This window comes from Rhipicephalus sanguineus, chromosome 3, assembly GCF_013339695.2.
Source record: "Rhipicephalus sanguineus isolate Rsan-2018 chromosome 3, BIME_Rsan_1.4, whole genome shotgun sequence".
Lineage (NCBI taxonomy): Eukaryota > Metazoa > Arthropoda > Arachnida > Ixodida > Ixodidae > Rhipicephalus > Rhipicephalus sanguineus.
In genome coordinates, this window is record NC_051178.1 from 12934130 (window position 1) to 12957792 (window position 23663).

Below are 23663 nucleotides of genomic sequence, written 5' to 3' on the forward strand. Positions count from 1 at the left end.
GCTGTTCGTCTGCCACGACAAGCCCTAACTTGCGTCGCTGTTGAACGATACGCCCGTGTACCGGATGAGGATTACGTGGTGTCTCCCTCTTCCAGTGTTTTACTGGCCCGCAACGTCTCCTCTCCGTACGCAGTTGTAGCTGTTACAGCGAACAAGACGTGCCTTCCTCTTCTGAACTTCGGATTCAGCTCTCAAGTCCTACCACAAGGCATTGCTCTCGATACTCTGTCACCGTCGCACGAGTGCCAGATCTCATCCGTGTCACCTGAACTGCCCGCTGTCGTCTCTCCGAACCCGCATGGAGTCGACGCAGTCACCTCTTCTACACTGCACAACATAACCAAGATGATTGCCTTAGACCTTTTGCCCTCTCAAGTTAAAGACCTCAGTGATCTCCTTATGACCTACTCTATAATATTTGACATTGATGGTAGGCCCTTAGGTCAAACCTCGCAAGTCAAGCACAGCGTAGATACCGGTGATGCAGCTCCAATTCACAGGCGTCCTTACCGTGTTTCACCATCAAGGCGCCAGGTTATTCAACAGGAGGTCGACAAGATGCTCAGAAAAGGCATTATGAAGCCTTCTTCGAGTCCGTGGGCTTCCCCTGTGGTCTTAGATAAAAGGAAACACAACACCTCGCGTTTCTGCGTGGATTAACGGCATTTAAGCAAGACCACCAAAAAGGCTGTCTACCCGCTTCCTCGTATCAATGATGCTGTAGACTGCCTTCATGATGCCACCTATTTTTTTTCGACGCACGCTCTGGTTACAATAAATCGCCGTAGACGACCTTGACCGTGAGAAGACCGCCTTTGTAACGCCTGACGGTCTCTACCGAATTCAGAGTCATGCCGTTCGGCTTGTGCATTGCGCCGGCCACGTTCGAGCGGATGATGGGCACGCTTTTGCGCAGCTTTAAATGGTCTATCTGTCTCTGTTACCTGGACGACGTCATTGTATTTGCCCCCACCTTTGAGTCTCACCTCGACCGACTTTCATCCATTCTTATAGTGTTTCGTGCGGCTGGGCTACAACTTATTTCATTGAAGTGCCAGTTTGCCATCGCCAAGTTGCTATTCTAGGGCATCTCGTTGACTTATCTGGCATCCGACCCGATCTGCACAAAGTTCGCTCTGTCCTCGATTTCCCCGTACCAACTTGTGGCAAAGACGTTCGATGTTTTGTGGGCCTGTGGTCATATTTCCAACGATTTGTCAGAACCTTCGCAGATATTGCCCGCTCCCCACACTGATCTTCTCAAGAAAGATGTGTCATTTTCGTGGGGTTGTGACCAAGCCGATGCTTTTTCCCGCCTCATTACGATGCTCGCCACACCGCCGATCCTCGCCCACTTCGACGCGTCCACTCCATCCGAGGTCCGCACCGACGCTAGTGGTTATGGTATTGGCGCTGCGTTAGCCCAGCGTCAATCCGGTCATGATAGAGTTCTTGCATATGCCAGCCGGCTCCTTTCCCCTGCCGAACGCAATTACTCAATTACTGAGCGCGAGTGCCTGGCGCTTGTATGGGCAGTTGGTAAATTCCGCCCCTATTTATACGGTCGACCTTTCACCTTTACCACAGACCACTACGCTCTATGCTGGCTTTCAGCACTCAAGGATCGTTAGGCTCTGTGCCTCCAGGAATTCACGTACACAGTGGTCTACAATTCCGGCCGTTTAAACCAAGACACCGACTACCTTTCTCGGTACCCCGTCGACGATCCATACCTCGTAACGGATGACACGTCCATCTGTATTTCCTCGCTCTCAGCTTTCGGCAACATCGGTGACGAGCAACAGCGTGACGCGTCTCTACGAGATCGAAGCACCCGCCTGAATACTGACTCGACGGACAGTTCGCTTCGCATGTTCGTCATCACAGATGGCATCTTATACCGCCGGAACATGCGCCTAGTGGGACAGGAACTACTAGTTGTAGTACACTCATCTCCGCTCGACCGTACTTCAGCAACTACATGATGTACCAACGGCCGGCCACCTTGGTGTTGCCAGAATGTACGACCGTGTCAGCCGATGCTTTTTCTGCCCGGCCTCTACCGTTCCGTACATCGTTATGTAGCTTCTTCCGAGTCGTGCCAACGCCGGAAAAGGCCAGCTGTGCACCCCGCTGGGCTCCTTCAACCTATTGACATACCTGCTGAGCCTTTTTTTTGTGTCGGCCTCGACCTTCTGGGACCTTTCCCACTTTTTAACAACGGTAACAGATGGGTCGCCGTCGCTACGGATTATTCGACCCGTTTTGCCATTACGAGACCTCTCCCGAGCAGCTGCGCTACAGACGTCGCCGAATTATTGATACAAGACGTCATCTTCCATCACGGCGCTCCTCGTCAACTTATCATGGACCGAGGTCGCTACTTTTATCCAAGGTAATCAAGGACATACTTCCCTCTTGTGCAACAGACCACAGGCTTACGACGGCCTATCATCCCAAAACGAACGGACTCACAGAACGTTTGAATTGCACGATCACTGACATGCTCGCCATGTATGTCTCGACTGATCATCGCGACTAGGACATTGCGCTACCCATTGTCAATTTTGCTTACAACAGCTCGTGCCACGACACTGCTGGATATTCTCCATTTTACCTTTCGTATGGAAGAGAACCGACCTTGCCGTTCGACACGCTCGTACCCACCCCTGCCGACCTGTCCACCGAATATGGCCACCACGCTATTAGCACAGCCGAAAAGGTCCATCAGATCGCCCATCGACGCCTCTCGGACTCGCAACACCGCCAGAAACATACATACGACAGTTGCCACCGCAACGTTCCCTTCAATCCGGGTGACCTTGCTCTCCTGTGGTCTCCGTCTCGGCATGTTGACCTGGCCGAAAAGCTTCTGCTCAAGTACGCCGGCCCCTACCGTGTGCTACGCCAGGTGACTGACGTTACCTATGACATCGCCCCTCTGGACCCTACGGCAGCCTCTACATCTTCAAACGTCGTCAACGTCGCTCGCCTGAAACCGTACCTTTCGCCCAATCCTGCTAACAAGCGCCGAGTCGGCGCTTTCGAGGCCGGAGATCGATGTAGCGGGGTTGCAGCTATCTCTATGGTGGTGAGGTGTGCGAAGAGGCAGACATGTCGGTGTTCTGAAAAATAACAGCCGCCACCTGGACTGCTGGATTATTCTATATTGCTACGCCCACTTCTTGTCTTGTTTTGATGTATTCGGGTTTGACCGGCAGGGACGGTTATCAACGCTCGACGCTGTCCGCGAAGCATTGTTCAAGAAGCTTCACGTCTATAGTAGATCGTTCTGTTAAGATTGCGCCCCGCACGCGAATGTTCCAGCTTTGTCTAGAGATAATGCCGCCACCAGCGATATTGCTGGAAAGTTCGATACTGCCTGTATAAAAGCCGACGCGATTGACCGCTTGTCAGTTGATCGACGGACGACACCCTGTTCGCCGCTATCATTGTACAGCGTGTATTGCTGTAGCTCTAGTCCTCATTTTCCGGCCACAAGTTCGGCCAAATAAACAGTTTCATCCTGCAAACGCCGTGTGCTGTCTTCGTCGACGTCACGACCACGTGACATCTGGTGGAGGTGCTGCTTCTTCCATGATCCGGACGCCCCCGCGAAGCGCTGACCCAAGTCCAAGCCGCGAGGAGGACGACAGCAAAGAATACCCGGATCGTCGAACAAGCCGCAGGCAGAAGGGACTGCAGCCAGAGCACGGGCTCCTTCCCGAACAAACCAGGCAGCCCAAGTTCCCAACACCCACCGCAGCGAAGATGACCGACCCCGTGCAGCCTGCGCCGATCCTACTCCGGCAGCCCAAGGAGCCGCCAACCTTCCGCGGGTCGTCATTCGAAGACCCGGACACCTGGCTCGAGACTTTCGAAAGGGTCTCAACATTCAACAACTGGGACTCCGAGGACAAGCTGCGTCACGTTTACTTTTACCTCGAAGACGCAGCAAGGACCTGGTTCGAGAATCGGGAGTCCACTCTTCGAACTTGGGACGCCTTTCGCAGCGCTTTTCTACAGACGTTTGCAAGCATCGTCAGAAAAGAAAGGGCCGCAGCCTTGCTAGAGACGCGGGTCCAACTTCCAAATGAAAGTGTTGCCATCTTTGGAGAGGAAATGACCAGACTGTTCCGCCACGCTGACCCAGCCATGCCCGAGGACAAGAAAGTCAGGTTGCTCATGCGAGGGGTAAAGCAAGAGCTCTTCGCTGGGCTGATGCGGAACCCACCCTCGACAGTCCAAGAATTCATCTCAGAGGCGACGACGATTGAGAAGACCCTGGAAATGCGCAACCGCCAGTACAATCGCCGATCGATTCAAGACAGCCCAGCTGTTCATGCCGTCGGCTCCGACGACCTGCGTGAAACGATCCGAGCGATCGTGCGGGAAGAACTGCGCAAGCTTTTACCCTTAACACAGCCTGAAGTTGCCTCGATCGCTGATATCGTCCGAGAGGAAATACAGCAGTCTCTGGGCACCCCCGAGTCAGCACAGCCGCAAGCAGTGAGCTATGCCGCTGCAGCTCGACGCAACGCCCCCCCTCCTCGCCCACGTCAAGACGCCGCGCCACCCCAGCAGTTCCGCCGCCAGGCGCCACCGCCGCCGCCACCGACGTCATACCGCCCGCCAGCCGGCCAGCTATACACGCCGAGAAAGACCGACGTTTGGCGCACCCCCGACCACCGCCCACTCTGCTACCATTGCGGGGAAGCTGGCCACACTTACCGCCGCTGCCAGTACCGACAGATGGGACTGCGTGGGTTCGCCATCGACGCGCCGCGTCCACAGCGAGGGGAAAGACCACACGACATCGCCGACTACCTCGCGGGAACGCAATGGACGCCCCGACAACCTTCCCGTTCGCCGTCGCCAGGCCGCTACGTCTCCCCCCAACGCCGACCATACACTGGCCCAACGCGAGGCCGGTCACCCAGCCCGTATCCGGAAAACTAAGGGCAGCAACCGATGGAGGTGCGGTTGCTGTACGACGAAATACCGAAGATCCTCCGCCGCCGACGACAACGCTGCAACGACATCTAAAGAACACGCCGCAAGCCGAACGAAGCCCTGACGTCGAAACTTCACGGCCCGAAGAAGACCTGACGACACAACGACGAAGCAGCGGGACAAACCGACGTAGCCGTCATCCGACGCCGCGACCAAATCGAAACGGTAGGCGAGGAACGAGTGACCTCGACGTTCTCATCGACGGCCACAACGTCACCGCTCTCGTCGATACTGGAGCCGACTATTCCGTCATCAGTGGACCGTTCGCGACGAAGCTGAAGGAAGTCAAGACCGCCTGGGAAGGCCCCGATATCCGCACAGCGGGAGGTCACCTAGTAACGCCGGCAGGAATCTGCACAGCGAGGGTCTCCATCAACAACCGGATTTATCCCGCAAGCTTCGTAGTCCTTCAGCATTGCTCCCGAGATGTCATCCTTGGTATGGACTTCTTAGGCCTTCATGGTGCAGTCATCGACCTCAGATCGAAGTCGATAACACTATCTACAGAAAAAGCATTACCGCGGTACACGCCGCCAGGGAAGCATGCCTTGAATGTGCTGGAAGACCAAGTCACCATTCCCCCTCGCTCCAGCGTCATCATTTCCGTCGGCTCTCAGAAAGTAGCAGACCTGGAAGGCGTCATTGAAGGCGACCAGCACCAGTTGATTAACCGCGAGATTTGCGTCGCAAGAGGAATAGCAGAGTTGCGGGGAGGCAAAGCAACAGTGATGCTCACAAATTTTAGCAACGAGTATAAGCACGTAAACAAAGGCACGACAGTCGCCTACATCGAAGAAATCACGGCTACGTCGATGGCTTTCGCCATCGCCGATTCTTCCGAGCCAACACCGACGAACCAAGCTTCTCAACCAGTTTTCGACGTTAATCCTAGCCTTCCGAAGCATAAACAAGAACAGCTCAAAACCCTGCTCTTGAAATACAGGGACTGCTTTTCGTCATCGTCAAGAATCCGCCAGACCCCAGTCGCAAAACATCGCATCATAACAGAGGAAAATGCCAGGCCACTGCGGCAGAGCCCGTACAGAGTTTCAACGCGAGAACGCGAATCCATAAAGAAACAAGTCGACGAAATGCTACGCGACGACATCATCCAGCCGTCGAAGAGTCCATGGTCGTCACCCGTGGTGCTAGGGAAGAAGAAAGACGGAACCCTACGCTTCTGCGTCGATTATCGCCGCCTGAACAAAATCACGAAGAAGGACGTCTACCCTCTCCCACGGATAGACGACACCCTGGATCGACTCTACAACGCGAGGTACTTTTCGTCGATGGACCTCAAGACCGGCTATTGGCAAATCGAAGTCGACGAGAGAGACCGAGAGAAGACTGCCTTTATAACACCAGACGGCCTCTTCGAGTTCAAGGTTATGCCCTTTGGTCTTTGCTCGGCACCTGCGACGTTCCAGCGCGTTATGGACACCGTGCTGGCTGGACTGAAGTGGCAGACTTGCCTTGTGTACTTGGACGACGTCACTGTGTTTGCCTCAAGCTTCGACGAACACCTCCGGCGCCTTGACACTGTACTACAAGCAATCAAGACTTCTGGCCTCACCTAGAAGCATGAAAAGTGCCGCTTTGCATACGAGGAGCTCCTGTTTTTGGGTCACGTGATCAGCAAGGGTGGTGTTCGCCCAGACCCGCGGAAAACAGCTGCCATCGCTGCCTTCCCGCCCCCCACCGACACGAAAGCCGTGCGCCGTTTTCTCGGCTTGTGCGCCTACTACAGGCGCTTTGTCAAGGAATTTTCATGAATCGCCGAACCGCTAACTCACCAAACGAAGACCGACGTGCCATTCAAGTGGGAAACGGCGCAAATCGAAGCATTTGAAGAACTGAAACGAGGCCTTCAGATGCCTCCTATACTAGCACATTTCGACGAATACGCCGATACGGAAATCCACACCGACGCAAGCAGCGTAGGACTCGGCGCCGTCGTTGTGCAGAAGACTGACGGGCAGGAAAGGGTCATCAGTTATGCTAGCCGGTAGCTATCAAAGGCAGAAACGAACTATTCCACAAAAGAAAAGGAGTGCCTAGCGATCATCTGGGCTGCATCCAAGTTTCGCCCCTACCTCTACGGCAGGCCCTTCAAAGTTGTGAGCGACCACCACGCATTGTGTTGGCTAGCTAACTTGACGGACCCTTCAGGTCGCCTCGCACGGTGGAGCCTACGACTTCAAGAATTCGACATTACCGTCGTTTACAAGTCCGGAAGGAAACACTCCGACGCCGACTGCCTGTCTCGCGCCCCCGTCGACCCACCGCCGCAGGACGACAAGGAGGACGACTCCTTCTTGGGAATCATAAGTGCCGACGACTTCGCCGAACGACAGCGAACGGATCCAGAACTCAGGGGCCTTGTGGAATACCTCGAGGGCAGGACCACCGTTCTTCCGAAGGTATTCACGCGGGGACTGGCGTCATTTTTCTTGCGCGACGGTGTTCTCCTAAAGAAGAACTTCTCACCGCTTCGAGCCGATTGCCTTCTCGTGGTACCCTCGACATTGCGGCCAGAGGTCCTCCAGGCTCTGCACGACGACCCGACGGCTGGACACCTGGGTGTTTCTCGCACACTAGCAAGAATACAGGAGAAGTACTACTGGCCGCTACTACTGCGCTGGTCCTTGTGAATTTTTCGTCTGTGTCTTCGTGTTGCGTGCGCAATATTATCATTATGCAGCCAAACCGACTAGCCCGCCTTTCAGTTTTATTGCAGTAGCCAAGGCAAGGACTACATTCTGTTGCAGGCGCTGGAAAAAGAGTTCTCGCAGCAGCGGGCTCTTTGCATCCAACTTACTGTCACTGAGAAGCTGCTGCATCCGACGTAGCAGTTCTGACGGTTGCCGGTCGCCAAACTCCTCTTCGTTGAGAAGCTGCTGAAGACGCCTGCACACAGACAGAGACTTGGGTTGCAGTACCGTCGTTTTAAAGTGGTCGTAAGGGGTAGTTTCATGGGGCGTGCACACAAGGTCGTGAAACTCTGCAACCTCTTCCGTTGAGAACGTGGAGACAGCGTGGCAATGCTTCGCTTGTTGTGAGGTCATGCGCCGAAGGGCAAAGATGGCCTCCACGTGCTTAAACCAGGCTGCAGGATTCTGTGGCCAAAACGACGGCAGGTGAATCTGCACCGTGGCGATGCCCTCGGCGACGATCGTCGGTCTGTCACTTGCGGTCTCGTCCATGATGTAGTGCTCGCCCTGCGATCACGTCCGGGTCACCACGTTATAGGGACTGAGGTTAGGTCCACTATAACAATGCGTGTGGCGGCGAGCGTAAAAACCAGGGAACCGTTCAGACCGATGGCAGGAGCAGAATACGACTCTTTTTTTTTATTTTCGTTACCTTGCAGCCCGTAGCACGAGGAACGAGGAGCATGCGCTTGCACATGCGCCTGTGCGCGCCATAATTAATAGTCGGCCGATGAAGACGACAATGGCCGCTAGAGTGTGTACTGAAAGAGCCCCATAGTTGTCGATATCGTGACATACTACGGTGAGGCCGAATGGAGCACTAGCTGCTGGTAAGCGTCTCTGAGGTCTAGTTTTGTGAACCTCTGTCCACCGGGCAATGCTTACCAGAGATCTTCTATCCGATGCAGTGGGTACTTCTCGATGGTAGCGAAGGTGTTGATGGTAACCTTGAAATCCCTGCAGATCCTGACACTACCATTTCGCTTGGGGACTGGAACGATGGGAGCGCCCCATCCAGACGTCTTGACTGGTACCAGGATGCCCTCTCGCTGTAACCTGGGTGACCCCGTCTTTCAGGGTGAACGGCAGTGGATGAGGCTTAAAAAATGAGGCCGGACTTCCTCAGGTACACAGATGCCAGCCATCGTGCCGGCAATTGTGCCTACCTCCGGCTGGAACAGGGACTGGAAATCGGTTAGAAGGCTTGGGATGTCTTCCACGACATTCAGGGCAGCTTCCTGGTATTCTGGTAGCCGAACACCCAGTGCATAAATCCAATTTCCGTCGAGCAGCGTCGGTGACAACCCCTTGGTCAAAGGGAAGGGTTGCTTCCCTGTGCAAAACGAACGAAGGTGACCAAAACGAACGCTGACCTGGGCCTAACCCTGTACCGGGGAAAGCTCTCCAGACTAGCTGCGCAGTATGGTGCATGAAGGCTCGACAGACACTCCGGAGAAGGTCCGTTTGAAGAGTTTCCCGGCCATGACTGATACACTGGCCCCCGTGTCCAGTTTCACGGAAATGGGGCGCCCACACGCTTCGACGGTCAGCATGTACCGTGGCTCCGACGACGGAACAAGGCTGGTGGGCCACATGTCGAATATCGGCGGGTCCTCGATGACGACGTGGAGCCTGGCCGCGGAGGAACCACGGCCTGCTGCCGCACGTCCCCGCCGCCATTTGCGAGGCCTACATTGGCCGCGGGCACGTGTGGAACCTGGGCTTGATCCAGGCTGCTGCTGCTGCTGTCCGCTGTTCGTCCTCCCCGCTCGGCATACCCGTGCAAGGTGACCAGTTTTTCCGCGCGTGAAGCACTGCGAATTGGAGAACTGGCACTGTGAGGGTGAATGGGCATCACCGCAGCGACGGCAGGTACCACCCCTTGTCGCCATCATGTTTACCGCCGCTTCCGTTGACGCAGTTGACACCGCACGTGCAATTTGGCCGGCGACATTCCTAGCCGCGTCCGATGGCGTGGGTTCCGCCGGTCTCCATGGCGTGGGTGGATCCGTTGGTTGTACTTGTAGCCAGTGTCTCGATGTCCTACTGGATCGCGGACGACGGTGGGAGCCTAGGCACACACGTTTAGGAAGGACAACCCAACAGCATGACGGCGGTCACAGCTACTGACATAGAGCTGCGCTCGTCGGTGTTTATTATGGTCTCGTGACCAATGTTGCCCGCCGAACCTGGCGGGTTGAACGAAGCTGAGCTAGAAAGGGCGCCACATGCTCGTAAGAGCATCCTTTCATGGCAACACATTGCCTAAATACCTCGAGCAGCACCGGTCGTATTACTGCTTTACAGTTCGCCTTGCAGTCGCCTGAGAGTGCGGCGCGTGTATTGTACGTAAGGCACGGTTGAAAATTTGCTTTCCTCAACGCAGTCATATTGGAACATCCAGCCTCTCCCTAAACTGTTCACTTAATTTTGTAGCACTAAGTAGATACCATTAGCAACAAAAAAGCAGAAAAAGCAAAAGCACAGGCGTCAAATAGCGACGTCATGAATTTCGAAGTATTTTGAAATTCATTTTTTACCGGAGAAAAAGTCAATTGAGCTTGCCTTATTGAATATACTACTCTTGCAAAATATAGTAGAGTCCAGGTTTAAAGTCGAAAATTATCTGGACCGAATCAGACACCGTTGAATCTGGTGCCAGTAGTTATAAAAAGTTATCAACTGACATGCCACAGGCATTTTGAAAATCAACAGCACCGCCGTTTCCAACGTGACCACGAACTCGAGAAGCGTACGTTGGGGGGCTAGTTGGTAAGACATAATTGAAAAAATTTATAACTGCGCTAAGGACGAGACACCAGAAACGAAGTGGACAGGACGATCGCAGATTCGGTCTGCGATCGTCCTGTCCACTTCGTTTCTGGTGTCTCGTCCTTAGCGCAGTTATAAAATTTTTCAATTATGACCACGAACTGCCTCTAAAAGATGTGGCTTCGCGGCCAAAGTTTCGCCCGTGTGGTTTTCAAGGCTTGTTCTCTTAATAATGTATATTTTAGTTATAATAGCTTATCATCATCACCATATGTTAGAAGGGAAACACCGCTCCAAATATTTTTTTTCTGGTTCATATCTCTTTTAGTGAGTGTTCCGCTGAGAGGCATGAGGCGGCCCAGCTTACCTGACAGAAGATCGCAGCTTCAGCGCATGCCTTCTTTAGGTCTTCTGCCGCCGGGTGCCAGGCAGGCGGGGGTGATGAGGTCAGCAGGCCCATGCCAAGGGGTGCTGCATTGGCCACGCCCAGGCCCATTCTCTGCGGGCGTATAGCATCGTATGCTTCCATATTGCTAGCGAACACGCACAAAGTACGACATAGAAAGAGACAGGACAACCGCTAGACTTCAACTGATTTTTTAATCGACATGAAGGGCACAATACATTTCTTTGCGCACACGCAGGTGCCACGTCACAGACAAAGTTCATCCCCCAAAAGAAAATGAAAAGAAATTATCCGCCGCCTATCGGTACCGCCAGTTCGCGTGTGGTTTCTTCTTACACAGATAGTCCAGTTCTCTTTTCGACAACGCGATGCACGGAGTGCTGACACATGTGTCACCCGCCTTGTGAATTTCGACAGCCTCTACTATTTCCCTCTTTCTCTGTTCCCCGCCAACGTACATCACAGAAGTGGAGTCATATGCTGGGGTACACCCCTCGCACTTCTTGGAGTGCATCGCCAATAAACCACTCCCTGCAAGGAATCGAACAGCCGTGCGATGCTCCCAGAGCCTTTCATTGACCCATCTGCCCGTGTGGCCAATATACACCTTGCCACAAGCAAGTGGAAGTGTGCACACGAATCCTGTCTTACAAGCTGTGAACTTTGATTGGTGTTTCTTAGCACACCGCGGCTTCTCAGGTTCCGTCACAGCGGAACAGATCCCAGTCAGCTTATGAGGAGCCGTGAACAAGACACCAAGACCGCAATTTTGCGCCACTTTTATGAGCCTGTGGGAAACGCCGTGAATGTACGGGATTGAAACCGGTAGCATGCTTTTGTCCGAGTCCGCCTTGGCCGCATTCCCTCTAAAGCTAGCTTTTAGCTCCCTCAAGAGCGCTTTAGCAACGGAGATCACGGTTTGACGAGGATAGTCCGGCTTATGAAGACGTGCAAGCTGTCCACTCAAACTTGCCTGAAAATTGTGCGGACAGGACTTCTGCAGTGCTGCACGCGGGCTGTTCGTCACAATTCCCCGCTTAACCAGCTTCGAATGGGCTGATGCGTAATTAAGGACCTCTTTTTTGGAACGTGCCTTGTACATGCAGCATATGCGCACGCCCGTAAAGCAGAGAAATAATTCTAAAACCTGAATAGTGCCATTGACAGGCATTTCATGAGTGAAACGCAGCCCCATCGCACACGCTTTAAAAATATCTAAAATGCTAAAAACAGAGCTTTCGCTATTCAGTAAGTTGTCAAGATTAAGAATTAAAAGAAAGTCATCTACGTATCTAAAATACCGGACCACACTTTTATCAAGTCGCTGAGCAATACGCTTGTTACACTGTGCTAAATAAGTTAAACTAAGAACGGGGGCTAAACAAGTTCCTATGCAGATTCCTTTACTTTGGATAAAGCATTCTTCTCGAAAGCGCACAACGGTTGCCGTAAGATAAAAAGAAAGTAGTTCTAAAAAGTTATCAACTGACATGCCAAAGGCATTTTGAAAATCAACAGCACCGCCGTTTTCAGCGTGATCACGAACTGCCTCTAAAAGATGGTCCTGCGGAATACTATAAAATAAATCGTCTACGCCAATGGAAAATGCAAAGTTTCCGTGCGGTTCTTCGTGTTGCTCAGTTAAAAAGTCTAAAATATCCATGGAATTCGTGACACCAAACGGATCCCTCACTCTGAGTAGCTTCAGTTGTTTCTGCAGGAACCTAGAAAGAACACCTTGCCATGACCCCTGCTCAGACGCTATAGCACAAAAAGGTATATTTTCCTTGTAGGTTTTTGCCGAAAAAATATTCTCAAGCTGTCTTCATCTGCAGCATTAATCTGTTTCCTCAAAGGCGGTTTGTTTAAATCTTCACACATCGACAGGCATTCGTTCCTCACCTTAGCTAAGTGTCGTTTAAAAGGAACAAAATTCTTACTAATAGCTTCTTTCGCTTTTTCCAGATACATGTCGTTCGGTACAACCACAAAAGCCCCCTTCTTTTTCAGCTGCTAACAAAGCATAATTATTCTTCTTTGAGAACTATCGAGTATCCAAAGAAGAAAAATTATGCTTTGCTAACAGCTGACAAAGAAGGGGGCTTTTGTGGTTGTACCGAACGACATGTATCTGGAAAAAGCGAAAGAAGCTATTAGTAAGAAATTTGTTCCTTTTAAAGGACACTTAGCTAAGGTGAGGAAAGAATGCCTGCCGATGTGTGAAGATTTAAACAAGCCGTCTTTGAGGAAACAGATTAATGCTGCAGATGAAGACAGCTTGAGAATATTTTTTTGGGCAAAAACAGACAAGGAAAATATACCTTTTCGTGCTATAGTGTCTGAGCGGCGGTCATGGCCAGGTGTTCTTTCTAGGTTCCTGCAGAAACAACTGAAGCTACTCAGAGTGACGGATCCGTTGGTGTCACGAATTCCAAAGATATTGTCACGGTGCGTCATGGACATGAGCTAGCGCGGTACTCTCCGAAGATGAAGACGACGAGTGAGAGAGAAGCGCTTGCGCGTGGGGTTTCTCAGCCATTTTGTTTGGCTGCCCCTTCACTTGTGTAAATATCCATTAAACCGTCATCTCGCCTCCGTCACACTTGGTGGAGGTGCTGGGTACGACACGCCTCGCAAGGGAACTCCGCAACGGCCGTCGTTTGAAAGGTCTTTCGACAACAATGGCGGAAGATACGGCTTCTGCATCTGCGCCCTGTCTCTCTGCGGATGAAGACGATGCGGCGACTGCAGCTGCACCTGCGACAACAACGGTCGTGCTCGAACACCCACGGGATCCTGGCACGTTTAGTTGTTCCGGCGATCCTAATGAAGTGGACGTTGAGGATTGGCTGGCAGAGTACGAACGCGTGAGTGCTCGCAACCGTTGGGGCCCGCCCCTTATGCTGACCTATCTGATATTTTACCTGAAGGGAACTGCCAAAGTGTGGTATGAGAACCACGAAACTGAACTCGGCAGTTGGGCGACGTGCAAAGAGAAAATGTTGGACTTGTTTGGGAAGCCCGTCGAACGAAAGATGGCCGCGAACAAAATGCTCGCGTCTCGGGCGCAGACTTCCACGGAATCGTACGTCTCGTACATAGAAGATGTGCTAGCACTGTGTCGAAAAGCCAATGCCGAGATGCCGGAGGCCGACAAGGTTGGACATATTCTCAAGGGGATCGCGGATGACGCCTTCAAGCTCCTAATATGCAAAAATTATTCTACAGTGGACGCCATTATAAAGGAGTGCCGGCGCTTTGAGCAAGCTATGAGCCGGCGCATAGACAGCGTGTTTGCCCGGCTTCCGAATACGGCTGCAACATCGTCTTGGGAAGACCGTACAAGAACACAACCACCAGCTCCAGTTTCATCAGACCAGGTGACCCGCACTGTCCACCGCGAACTTGAAGCCATGGCCCCTGCTCCGGCTCACACTACTGCAAGTGACACGACCCCTATCACTGCTCCCATGGTTCAAGCCATCGTGCGTCAGGAACTCGCCAGCATAGGCATTCACTCTGTGTGCACTCTGACCAGCCCACAGCAAACTTCATGGCGTCCGCCCTCGTCCTCTCACGAGCAGCGGTTTCCGGCCCGATCTCGCGAACCTGCTGCTTGGAGAACCACTGACAATCGACCAATTTGTTTTCACTGCCATCGTATCGGCCATGTAGCCAGTTACTGCGATACCGGCTGGTCCTCGCCACCTCGGCCATCGTCTGCCCCTTACCACCGACAGGACAGCACCCGCTTCGCACCTCCCACCCAGTCTGCTTCGCCTAACTTCTACAGAAGGTTCACCAGCCGCTCTCCGTCGCCGCACGGCCACCAGTCGCGTTCGCCTCCAGGACGTCGCCAGTCGTCTCGCTCGCCGCACACTCGCCGACCGTCCTCCCCATTCAACGCTGCCTCTGCCTATCCGGAAAACTAAACAGTGCAGCGCCCGGAGGTGACGCTGCATTGTCGACTTCCTCCATAAATCCTCTCATGACGCTTTTGACGAGAAGATGCTTATTAGACGTTGACGTTCATGGTGTGACTATTTCCACGCTTATCGATACCGGAGCGCACATTTCTGTAATGAGCGCAGACCTTCGCCGCCGACTGCACAATGTACTCACGCCTGCCGCTTCCCGTACACTCCGAGTCGCTGATGGCGGAACTGCTGCCGTTCAAGGGATGTGCACAGCCCGTGTTTCTATTGCCGGTCATCCTACATCAGTCCAATTTGCCGTCATTGAGAAGTGCCCTCACGACCTAATCCTTGGCTTGGATTTTCTGTCACGTCATTCTGCGCTCATTGATTGTGCGACTGGTGCTCTTCAGCTCGAGTTGCCGCAGCTTGCTGATTTACAAGCCGACCTACCTCCACGTTTATGCTCTCGCCATTACGTTCGCTTGCCTCCTCAAGCTGCGACATACGTCACTCTGTCGTCTTCACGCGGTGTGCCCGATGTGTGACTACCTCGTGACTCCTATTGTTGACGTACTGATGGCCCGAGACGTCGCTCTTGCTCACAATGTTGTTTCCGTGACTGATAATACAGTGACCCTTCCCCTTCTGAACGTCAGTATGTTGACTCAAGTTCTTCCGCAAGATATGCTTTGGCCACCATCTCTCCGCTTGACAATTGCAAGGTTGCTGATATGGACGCCGATGTTACGTCTCCATATCATGATGCTGATCTCAATTTGCCTCTCGATGACATTAACAAGATGATCGTTCCCGATCTCACCACAGCGCAAGCTACCGGCCTCCGTCGTCTGCTCGCATCCTATCGTGAGATTTTCGACTTTGACGACCGCCCTCTAGGCCAAACATCTGCCGCGACTCACCGGATCAACACTGGTGCCGCCAGTCCTATACGCCGGCGTCCATATCGTGTACCTCATCAGGAACGTCAAGTCATTCAGAGTGAAGTCGACGAAACGCTTACCAAAAACGTCATAGAACCATCTTCCAGCCCTTGGGCCTCCCCGGTCGTGCTCGTCAAAAAAAAGGATGGCAGCTGGCGCTTTGCGTCGACTATCGCAATTTAAACAAAGTAACTCATAAAGATGTCTACCCTTTGCCTCGAATCGATGACGCCCTCGATTGCCTCCATGGTGCCCAATACTTTTCATCTATCGACCTTCGGTCCGGCTATTGGCAAATTTCCGTCGACCCCATGGACCGCGAAAAAACCGTTTTCGTTCCGGACCGATGCTAGTGCGCAAAATTCGATAAATGCGCAGTGTTGTACCGTCATAGAGATGAAGAAACGCGCCTGATGATTGAAGCATGGCATATCGAGAATAGTGGTAGCGCATGCGTGAGCCTACCATCGATTAAATTGCATAAAGATGAAATCAAATGCCTCAACTGTTATCTTCCACGTAAACCGCCACGCGTGCCGGATTGATAGGTTCGCCTGCTGCATGGACATGCGCAGATAAGTTTTCGTGCCTTCTTTCTTTTCAGCCGTTGTGACTCTCTTCAGTTGTTAGTCGGCATTTGTGGTGTCCTGACTTCTTTCTTGTGTCCGTGTTTGCACGCCCTGTCTTTTTAGAATGAATACTTATTCTGAGTAGTGGTGTATTCCCTAGAGGTATGCAAGAAGCTCGTGTTGTACCAGTATTAAATGCGAAGCATTTCTTAGCGAACCTCAGGCACTTTGGGCGTTTCTATCTACGTATCTATCTATCTATCTATCTATCTATCTATCTATCTATCTATCTATCTATCTATCTATCTATCTATCTATCTATCTATCTATCTATCTATCTATCTATCTATCTATCTAGCCGCCGACGTCTGGGCGCTGTCCTGGTCGTCTCCATAACTTCTAATATACCAAAATTGGCATAGCAGGGGATCAGTGTATGGTGAACGCGATTCACTGGTCATGACAAGAATAACGCAAAATACCTTTCGCGTACGTCATGAAACCCTTTCTCTCAGTCACGTGTGGCCAGGGGCGTAGCCACGTTAGGGCACACCCGGGCCCGTGCCCCCCCCGAAATTTTTTTTTGCCATAGCATACAGAGCAGAAAATGACACTCGACCACATCTGCCTGCTCGTCCCCACTACAGATCAAGGAGGTGCCCCCCCCCCCGAAAAAAATTTCTGCCTACGCCCCTGCGTGTGGCACATACCCGCATACCAGAGCTTTAAGTTATGCGGGTATGTGCCACAGGTGATACAAAGTCTGAACCAACACAGTAAACGCGAACACACATTGACACGCAAGGAAAGTGATAATAATAATAATTGTTGGGGCTTTAATTGTGACCATCTCGTATTCTTGAACGTGCACCGAGATCGCACAGTACACGGGCATCTAGCATTTCGCATTCATCGCAATGTGACCGCCGCGGCCGGGATCGAAGCCGTGACCTTCGGGTCAGCAGCCGCGCACCGTAACCACTAGACCACCGTGGCGTACACAAGGAAAGTGAGGGAGCTGAAGAGAGAACAACCCTTGAAGACGCTCAACTACCATGCACTCGGTCACCTGGTCCGCAACGTGGACCACGTCGATTACGCAAGAACCGGGGTCAATAAATAAATCTACAATAAATCTACAATAAATCTGCCGATAGAACCAGGCCCCTCATCATTACCAGTGCCTTCAACATTGGCTTATCAAGACCCAACAAGGCCTGGTTTTTATACTGCGTGAAAGACGGCTTGGATGTGGACAGGACATCAAAAGTGCTCGCTGCCACGTCCACGACAGGAGGCATCAGAGATCATTTGATCGTAAGAGGCATCCAGGATTTCCACCAGCTGTGCTACACCTCGCACTTCACTACACTTAGACCCCAGCCGCGATCACGAACGGATGCGATTAACAAGTCCGGTCCAGCTGCTGGTGCTCACTGATCACGGCGATAATGACCTTGCTCAAGAACTGCCAAGAACCCCTTCTACACATACACACGGGTTCGTGAAACGTGTGTGCGCTTCCATCATAACAGATAAGCATAAGCATAACAACTGTCACACAACTGTAACAACTGCAACTGTGACTGTACCGTACGAGCAGTGCGCCTGCGTGTGTCACTCAGCTGTGTTTGTATTCAGGGGAACATTTCTTAATGAAGCTTAGTTACGAGTAACGCCTGTCCTGTGCATTTGTATTTCTTCTTTGTGCTGTTCGGATTCGCGCTATCCAGTATTGAAGAATATAAGCACTACATATCAGCTTACCGCGTCTGGTAAGCTGGCGAGAGAACCAGGCCCCTCATCGTTACCGGTGGCTTCAACATTGACTTATCAAGATCCAACAAGGCCTGGTTTTTATACTGCGTGAAAGACGGCTTGGATGTCTACATCCAAGCAACATGGTAACACCCATGTTGCTTTTGGCATCGTTACGCAACTGTAAGCTGGTTATACAAAACATATGCGACTCTTCAGCACATGAGTGTGTTTATACCACATCAACAATTCTTTAGCGTCATTCCGTAGCGTTTCGCTCAACATGAAAAATTATGCCACAGTCACTATTCCGCGCATGCTTCGCATAACATCGATTCCCATGGTATGTGGGATCTGCCGAATTTTTTAAGGGCAGAAATAAGAAAGGTATTTCACGCAGAAATAAGTTACAAATGTGACAGTTCGCTCTCATCTTGTGTATGTTCGTTACGTGCGTCCGTTCTGCTTGAGCAGCGCGTTGCATCTTTCGAGCTTCTTGCCGTTCTTCGCGTGACATTACAATTTGTTGCTGTAGCATTCATTCCTTCGCCCTTGGGGCGAAAGATTTTACAACAAACGCTCACCTACGTCAGTGAAGACACGTTTCACTTTCGTGTTATACCGGTTCCTATGACAGAGGGATCAGCCATGTTTTTTTTTTCAATACATTTTGATAATACCGGCAAGATCGAGATTGGACTATAGTTATTTATAACTGGGTCATTCCACGCCAACTGTTCCAGTCAGGACGCTCGACAAAAATAAATTTTTCTGAAAAAAATCTGAGAAAATTACGCACATATAGACGTTAGTTCTACAGTATTATCCCAAAATATTTTGAGCGGCAAAAATTTCTCGGGCCCGTGAGCGCCATTTGAAATTCTCTATATGGTGGAAAACCAGGTACGAAAGAAAAATTCGCTATAAATGGGCCGTTTCACGGATTCATTCGAAACTTGTTTTTTGTGTTTTTAGAGCATCGCGCTTTTGTTATAGGACAGTTGCTTAGAGAAGCTTTATGTTTTTCACTACTTACCGCTTTGGTAAATTTGAGTCAATTGCAGCGTTTTCGGAATTTTTTTTACAAAAGACGATTGTAGGCCAAGTACATTGATGAATTTTATAGAACTCTCCATAAAACGTACAGCCTATGAAATATTTCGTTTTGCGTGTGTGCGGCGCACAGGCTGTAAAATAAAATCCTGAACTTAGAAAAAACGCTACATTGGCCTATGTTAAGACGTCTGTAGCACCCTAAGGTGGTCCAAGAAAAAATAAGCAGAAAAGCGCATACAATTGAGAATAATAACAACTTCGTTCACAGAAAGTTCAATTGAAGTAGTTTTTGTTTTAGGCATGAAAAAAAATTTAAAGTTTAGTCCCACCATTGCATTATTCTGCTGTGGGGGCAATAGAAACTGAATGAATTTACTGCATTAAAAAAAGAGCTAGTGTATTCGTAGCAAATGGTTTTCAGTTCCTTTTGTTAGTACTTTATAATGTATATTACATATCAAGGACATAATAAACAGGGGTAACAATATAGGAATACCATTTACTTAGATGCCAAAATTTCCCAAATAATGAATCGCGTTGCTTATTGCACTGTTTACGCACACCAGAAGCGGCGGCGGCAGCGCCGGACACCTGCGCCACAAAAATAGGCTGTTGTGATCTTATGACAGCTGTAAAACAGTGCATGTTACCGGACAGACAAATTCTACTTTAACCAAAATCTGCTGCCTGCAACCATCAAATTAGGATGTGAAAAATAGCTTGGCATATCCCGTTTGTATTGTCGCGGAGGAAGGACGGAATGCGTGAATACGCGGCGCGTCGTCACATCATGCGCCGTTCGTTGCGGAATACATAGATGAAATCCGTTTGGATCCGCTCTAAATGGCCACGCTCACGCCTCCTTTCTCCGGTTTACATGTACTTTGAGATTTAACTTATTTTAACACCAATTGATTCTCAGAGCGTCATGCAATAAGTAACGCGATTCATTATTGGAAAATTTTGGCATCTAAGCCAATGGTATTATTATATTTTTGCCTGTGTTTATCATCTCCTGGGTATGTAATATGCATTATAAAGTAATAACAAAAGGAACTAAAAACCACGTGCTACAAATACACTACCTCTTTTTTTTATGCAATGAACTCAGTCGGTTTGTATTGCCCCCATAGCAAAATAATGCAATGATGGGACTAAACTTCAAAAAGTTTTTTTGACTAAAAGAAAAACTACTTCGATTAAACTTTCTGTGAACGAAGTTGTTATTATTCTCAATCGTATGCGCTTTTCTGCTTATTTTTTTTCTTGGACCACCTTAGGGTGCTACAGACGTCTGAACATAGGTCAATGTAGCGTTTTTTCCAAGTTCAGGATTTTATGTTAGGGTCTGTGCGCCGCACACACGCAAAACAAAAATTTTAGGAGATAGTACGTTTTATGGAGAGTTCTATAAAAATAATCAATGTATTTGGTCTACCATCGTCTTTTGTAAAAAAAGTTCCCGAAAACGCTGCAATTTACTCAATTTTACCTGAGCACTAAGGAGTGAGAGATATAAACCTACTCTAAGCAACTGTCCTATAATAAAAGCGCGATGTTCTAAAAACACAAAAAAAGCAAGTTTCGACTCAATCCCTGAAACGGTCCATTTATAGCGAATTTTTCTTTCGTACCTGGTTTTCCACCATATTGAGAATTTCAAATGGCGCTCACGGGCCCAAAAAATGTTTGCCGCTCAAAATATTTTGCGAAAATACTGTCCATATTTGCGTAATTTTCTCAGATATTTTTAGAGAAATTGGTTTTTGTCGAGCGCCCCGACTAGGACAGCTGCCTGGAATGACCCAGTTATAAATCACTATTGTCCAATCTCCATCTTGCCGGTATTATCAAAAGGTACTGAAAAAAAAACATGACTGATCCCTCTGCCACAGGAACCGGTATAACACGAAAGCGAAACATGTCTTCACAGACGCAGTTCAGCGTTTCTTGCGCATTCATTCGCCCCAAGGGCGAAGGAATGAATGCTACAGCAACAAATTGTAATGTCACGCCAAGAACGGCAAGCAGCTCGAAACTTGCAACGCGCTGCTCAAGCAGAAAGGACGCACGCAACGAACATACACAGGATGAGAGCGAAATAACTGTCACATTTGTAACTTATTTCCGCGTTAGCACCGTGCTTCTTTCGCTAAAGCGGCCGCTGCAGTGAGCCAAGTGACCTCCGTGCACTCAACGCGAGACGTACAAACCACCGCGATAACGAGATAAGCGCACGCACGAGCGACCACACCCTGTAGACGCGGGTGCTTGTCGCAGTGGCGGCGACCTTTCAAGCGCGCTCTTCGAGCCCTTCGCGCCATCTCGCTAGTGATAACGAAAACACGCTGTAACACAGATCTTTGAGTACAGCCACCGCCAAATGGTGTATATAAATAGCTTGCCGTTAGCCTTGCGAAAAACATGCCGTTTGTGGCCGAATCGTTTCACGCTGCGCGCTGCGGAGCGAGGGGTCGTAAGTTCGATTCCCGGTGACAGAACATTTTCTTCTCGTTTTCTTCTTTGCCCACTGTTAGTCTTTATATTTTACAACGTCATATCCGTGACGGAAATACGTCAGTGGAGCCGTGGTGGACCCCGGCATAAACACTTTCGTGCTAAAATAGTGTACATTAAAATTTCCTCGTATCTCAGTGGCCAAAAATTGGTAAACGACTTGCAACATAGTTTTGAAGCACTAGGTCTACTGAAACTACCCTGCTGGCTCAGAAAGAAACAATTTTACAGGCCTTCAGTGTCGGACAATACGCTGTGAGCATATACATCGACTTTTCAAAGGCCTTTGACACGATAAGTCATTCGATTCTCCTTTACAAGCTCAAACAGTATGGAATACGTGGAATAGCAAACGATCTGCTGAAATCGTGCCTTAACCAAAGAACGCGATATATTGATGTAAACAATCCCAGATCATCCCTACTGCCAATACTTGCAGGAGTACCTCAAGGCAGCATTTTAGGGCCGCTGCTTTTCACAGTTTATGTGAATGCCATTCTGTTCTGCTACGAGGATGCGCAATAAATTTCAAATGCCGATGACACGTCCGTTTTCATTACGGGCATATCAACAACTGATATTGAGCGCAAGGCCAACTGTGCGCTTGCAAAAATTAAAGAATGGGCTGACACAAATAGTCTTAAAATAAACTCTAAAAAAACAAACGTCGTCCTATATGCGCCCAAATGCAAAATTCTTCCAAAATAAATATTATAAGCTAAATGACACCATAGAGGTTGTTGACAGCATTAAAATCCTAGGTCTTTTCTTATCAAAGAATTTAACTTGGAACGAACATATAGACTACCTGTGTTCTCAGGTTGCTCCTGCAGTTGGCGCAATAACTAGACTACGAAACATGCTTATTGAAAATATCAATGTTTTACTTTACAATTCAATAGAACTTTCGTGCTGCAGTATTGACATCTTGTATGGGGCACCACAGGCATTACTAACATAACCAAAATACATCGATTAAAAAAGGAGCTATAAGATATATTGCAAATTTCCTTATATTGAGCACACGAACGAGTGGCTTGTACAGTATATTGTTCTCCCAGTGCATCAACTATAACAATAAATTGTTAGGTTGTTATAAATCATCCGTTAAACACAATGACACATATAGAGCTGACCTCGCAAACCTGCATCTAAATAAACACACACAGCGTAAAGGAAACAAATTATGGCATATACCCACCCCACGAGCTAACTATTACAAAGAGTCTTTGTCTTACACCCTTCCGCATTTATTAAATAGGTTACATCAAGACTCATTTGACCTGCTTTCTTGCTGAAGCAATAAAGTCGCTTTTTTTCTTATCGAAAATGGCTTAATGAAGAATACGGATATTATTCACATCAACTGGTGCGTTGTTGTGAACTGTATATTTTAAAATTAATAGTATGTTCTCTACTGTAAAGCTAGTGTTCATTTAAAGTATGTTCTGATTTTTTTTCTTTTTAACTTTGTTATTGTGTTATTTTACAGTGTCACTCTATATTTATGTTAGAGCAGATGGTGTAATCTTTTCTTCTCTATTGCAATGTACCCTTTACTGTATTTCTGAAAAACAGTATTGTAAACCGTGCGCTATGCGCGTTGTTTACACCATGTATCCACCCGCATGCTGTTCCATGCCGAGAACCAAAGGAGGCAGGGTCCTCTGTCAAGCCGTAGTCACGGCTTTTAGTCCCGCCTCCTTCTTCGAAAAAAATACAAATAAAAATTGATTGATTGATTGATTGATTGATTGATTGATTGATTGATTGATTGATTGATTGAAAGCCTCTGTTCGTACCCTTGTGGGTGTCGCCATCCAACAAAATGACTACAGAAGAAAATACGAAATGCGAAAGATTTTTCTGCTTTGGTCAAGCTTCTGATAATTGGTAAGGAAGATGAAAAGCGAGGGTCAGCATATCTTATCTGCTGTAAGCTTCGTAGAGAACAATGAGAACGCAAGGGGCATACGAGCAACAAGCCTGCAAGGTGGAGGAAG

The 23663-nt window shown here is 49.5% G+C and overlaps 1 protein-coding gene across 1 annotated transcript in view; it reads right to left on the bottom strand.

The window, feature by feature from the left end:
* Nucleotides 1–23663, bottom strand: part of LOC119386454 (uncharacterized) — a 339529-nt gene that overhangs the window by 42593 nt on the left and 273273 nt on the right. The window contains exon 6 of the mRNA XM_037653740.1: nt 10864–10995. Coding sequence (XP_037509668.1) covers nt 10864–10995 — 132 coding nt within the window. The remainder of the gene's footprint in view (nt 1–10863; nt 10996–23663) is intronic.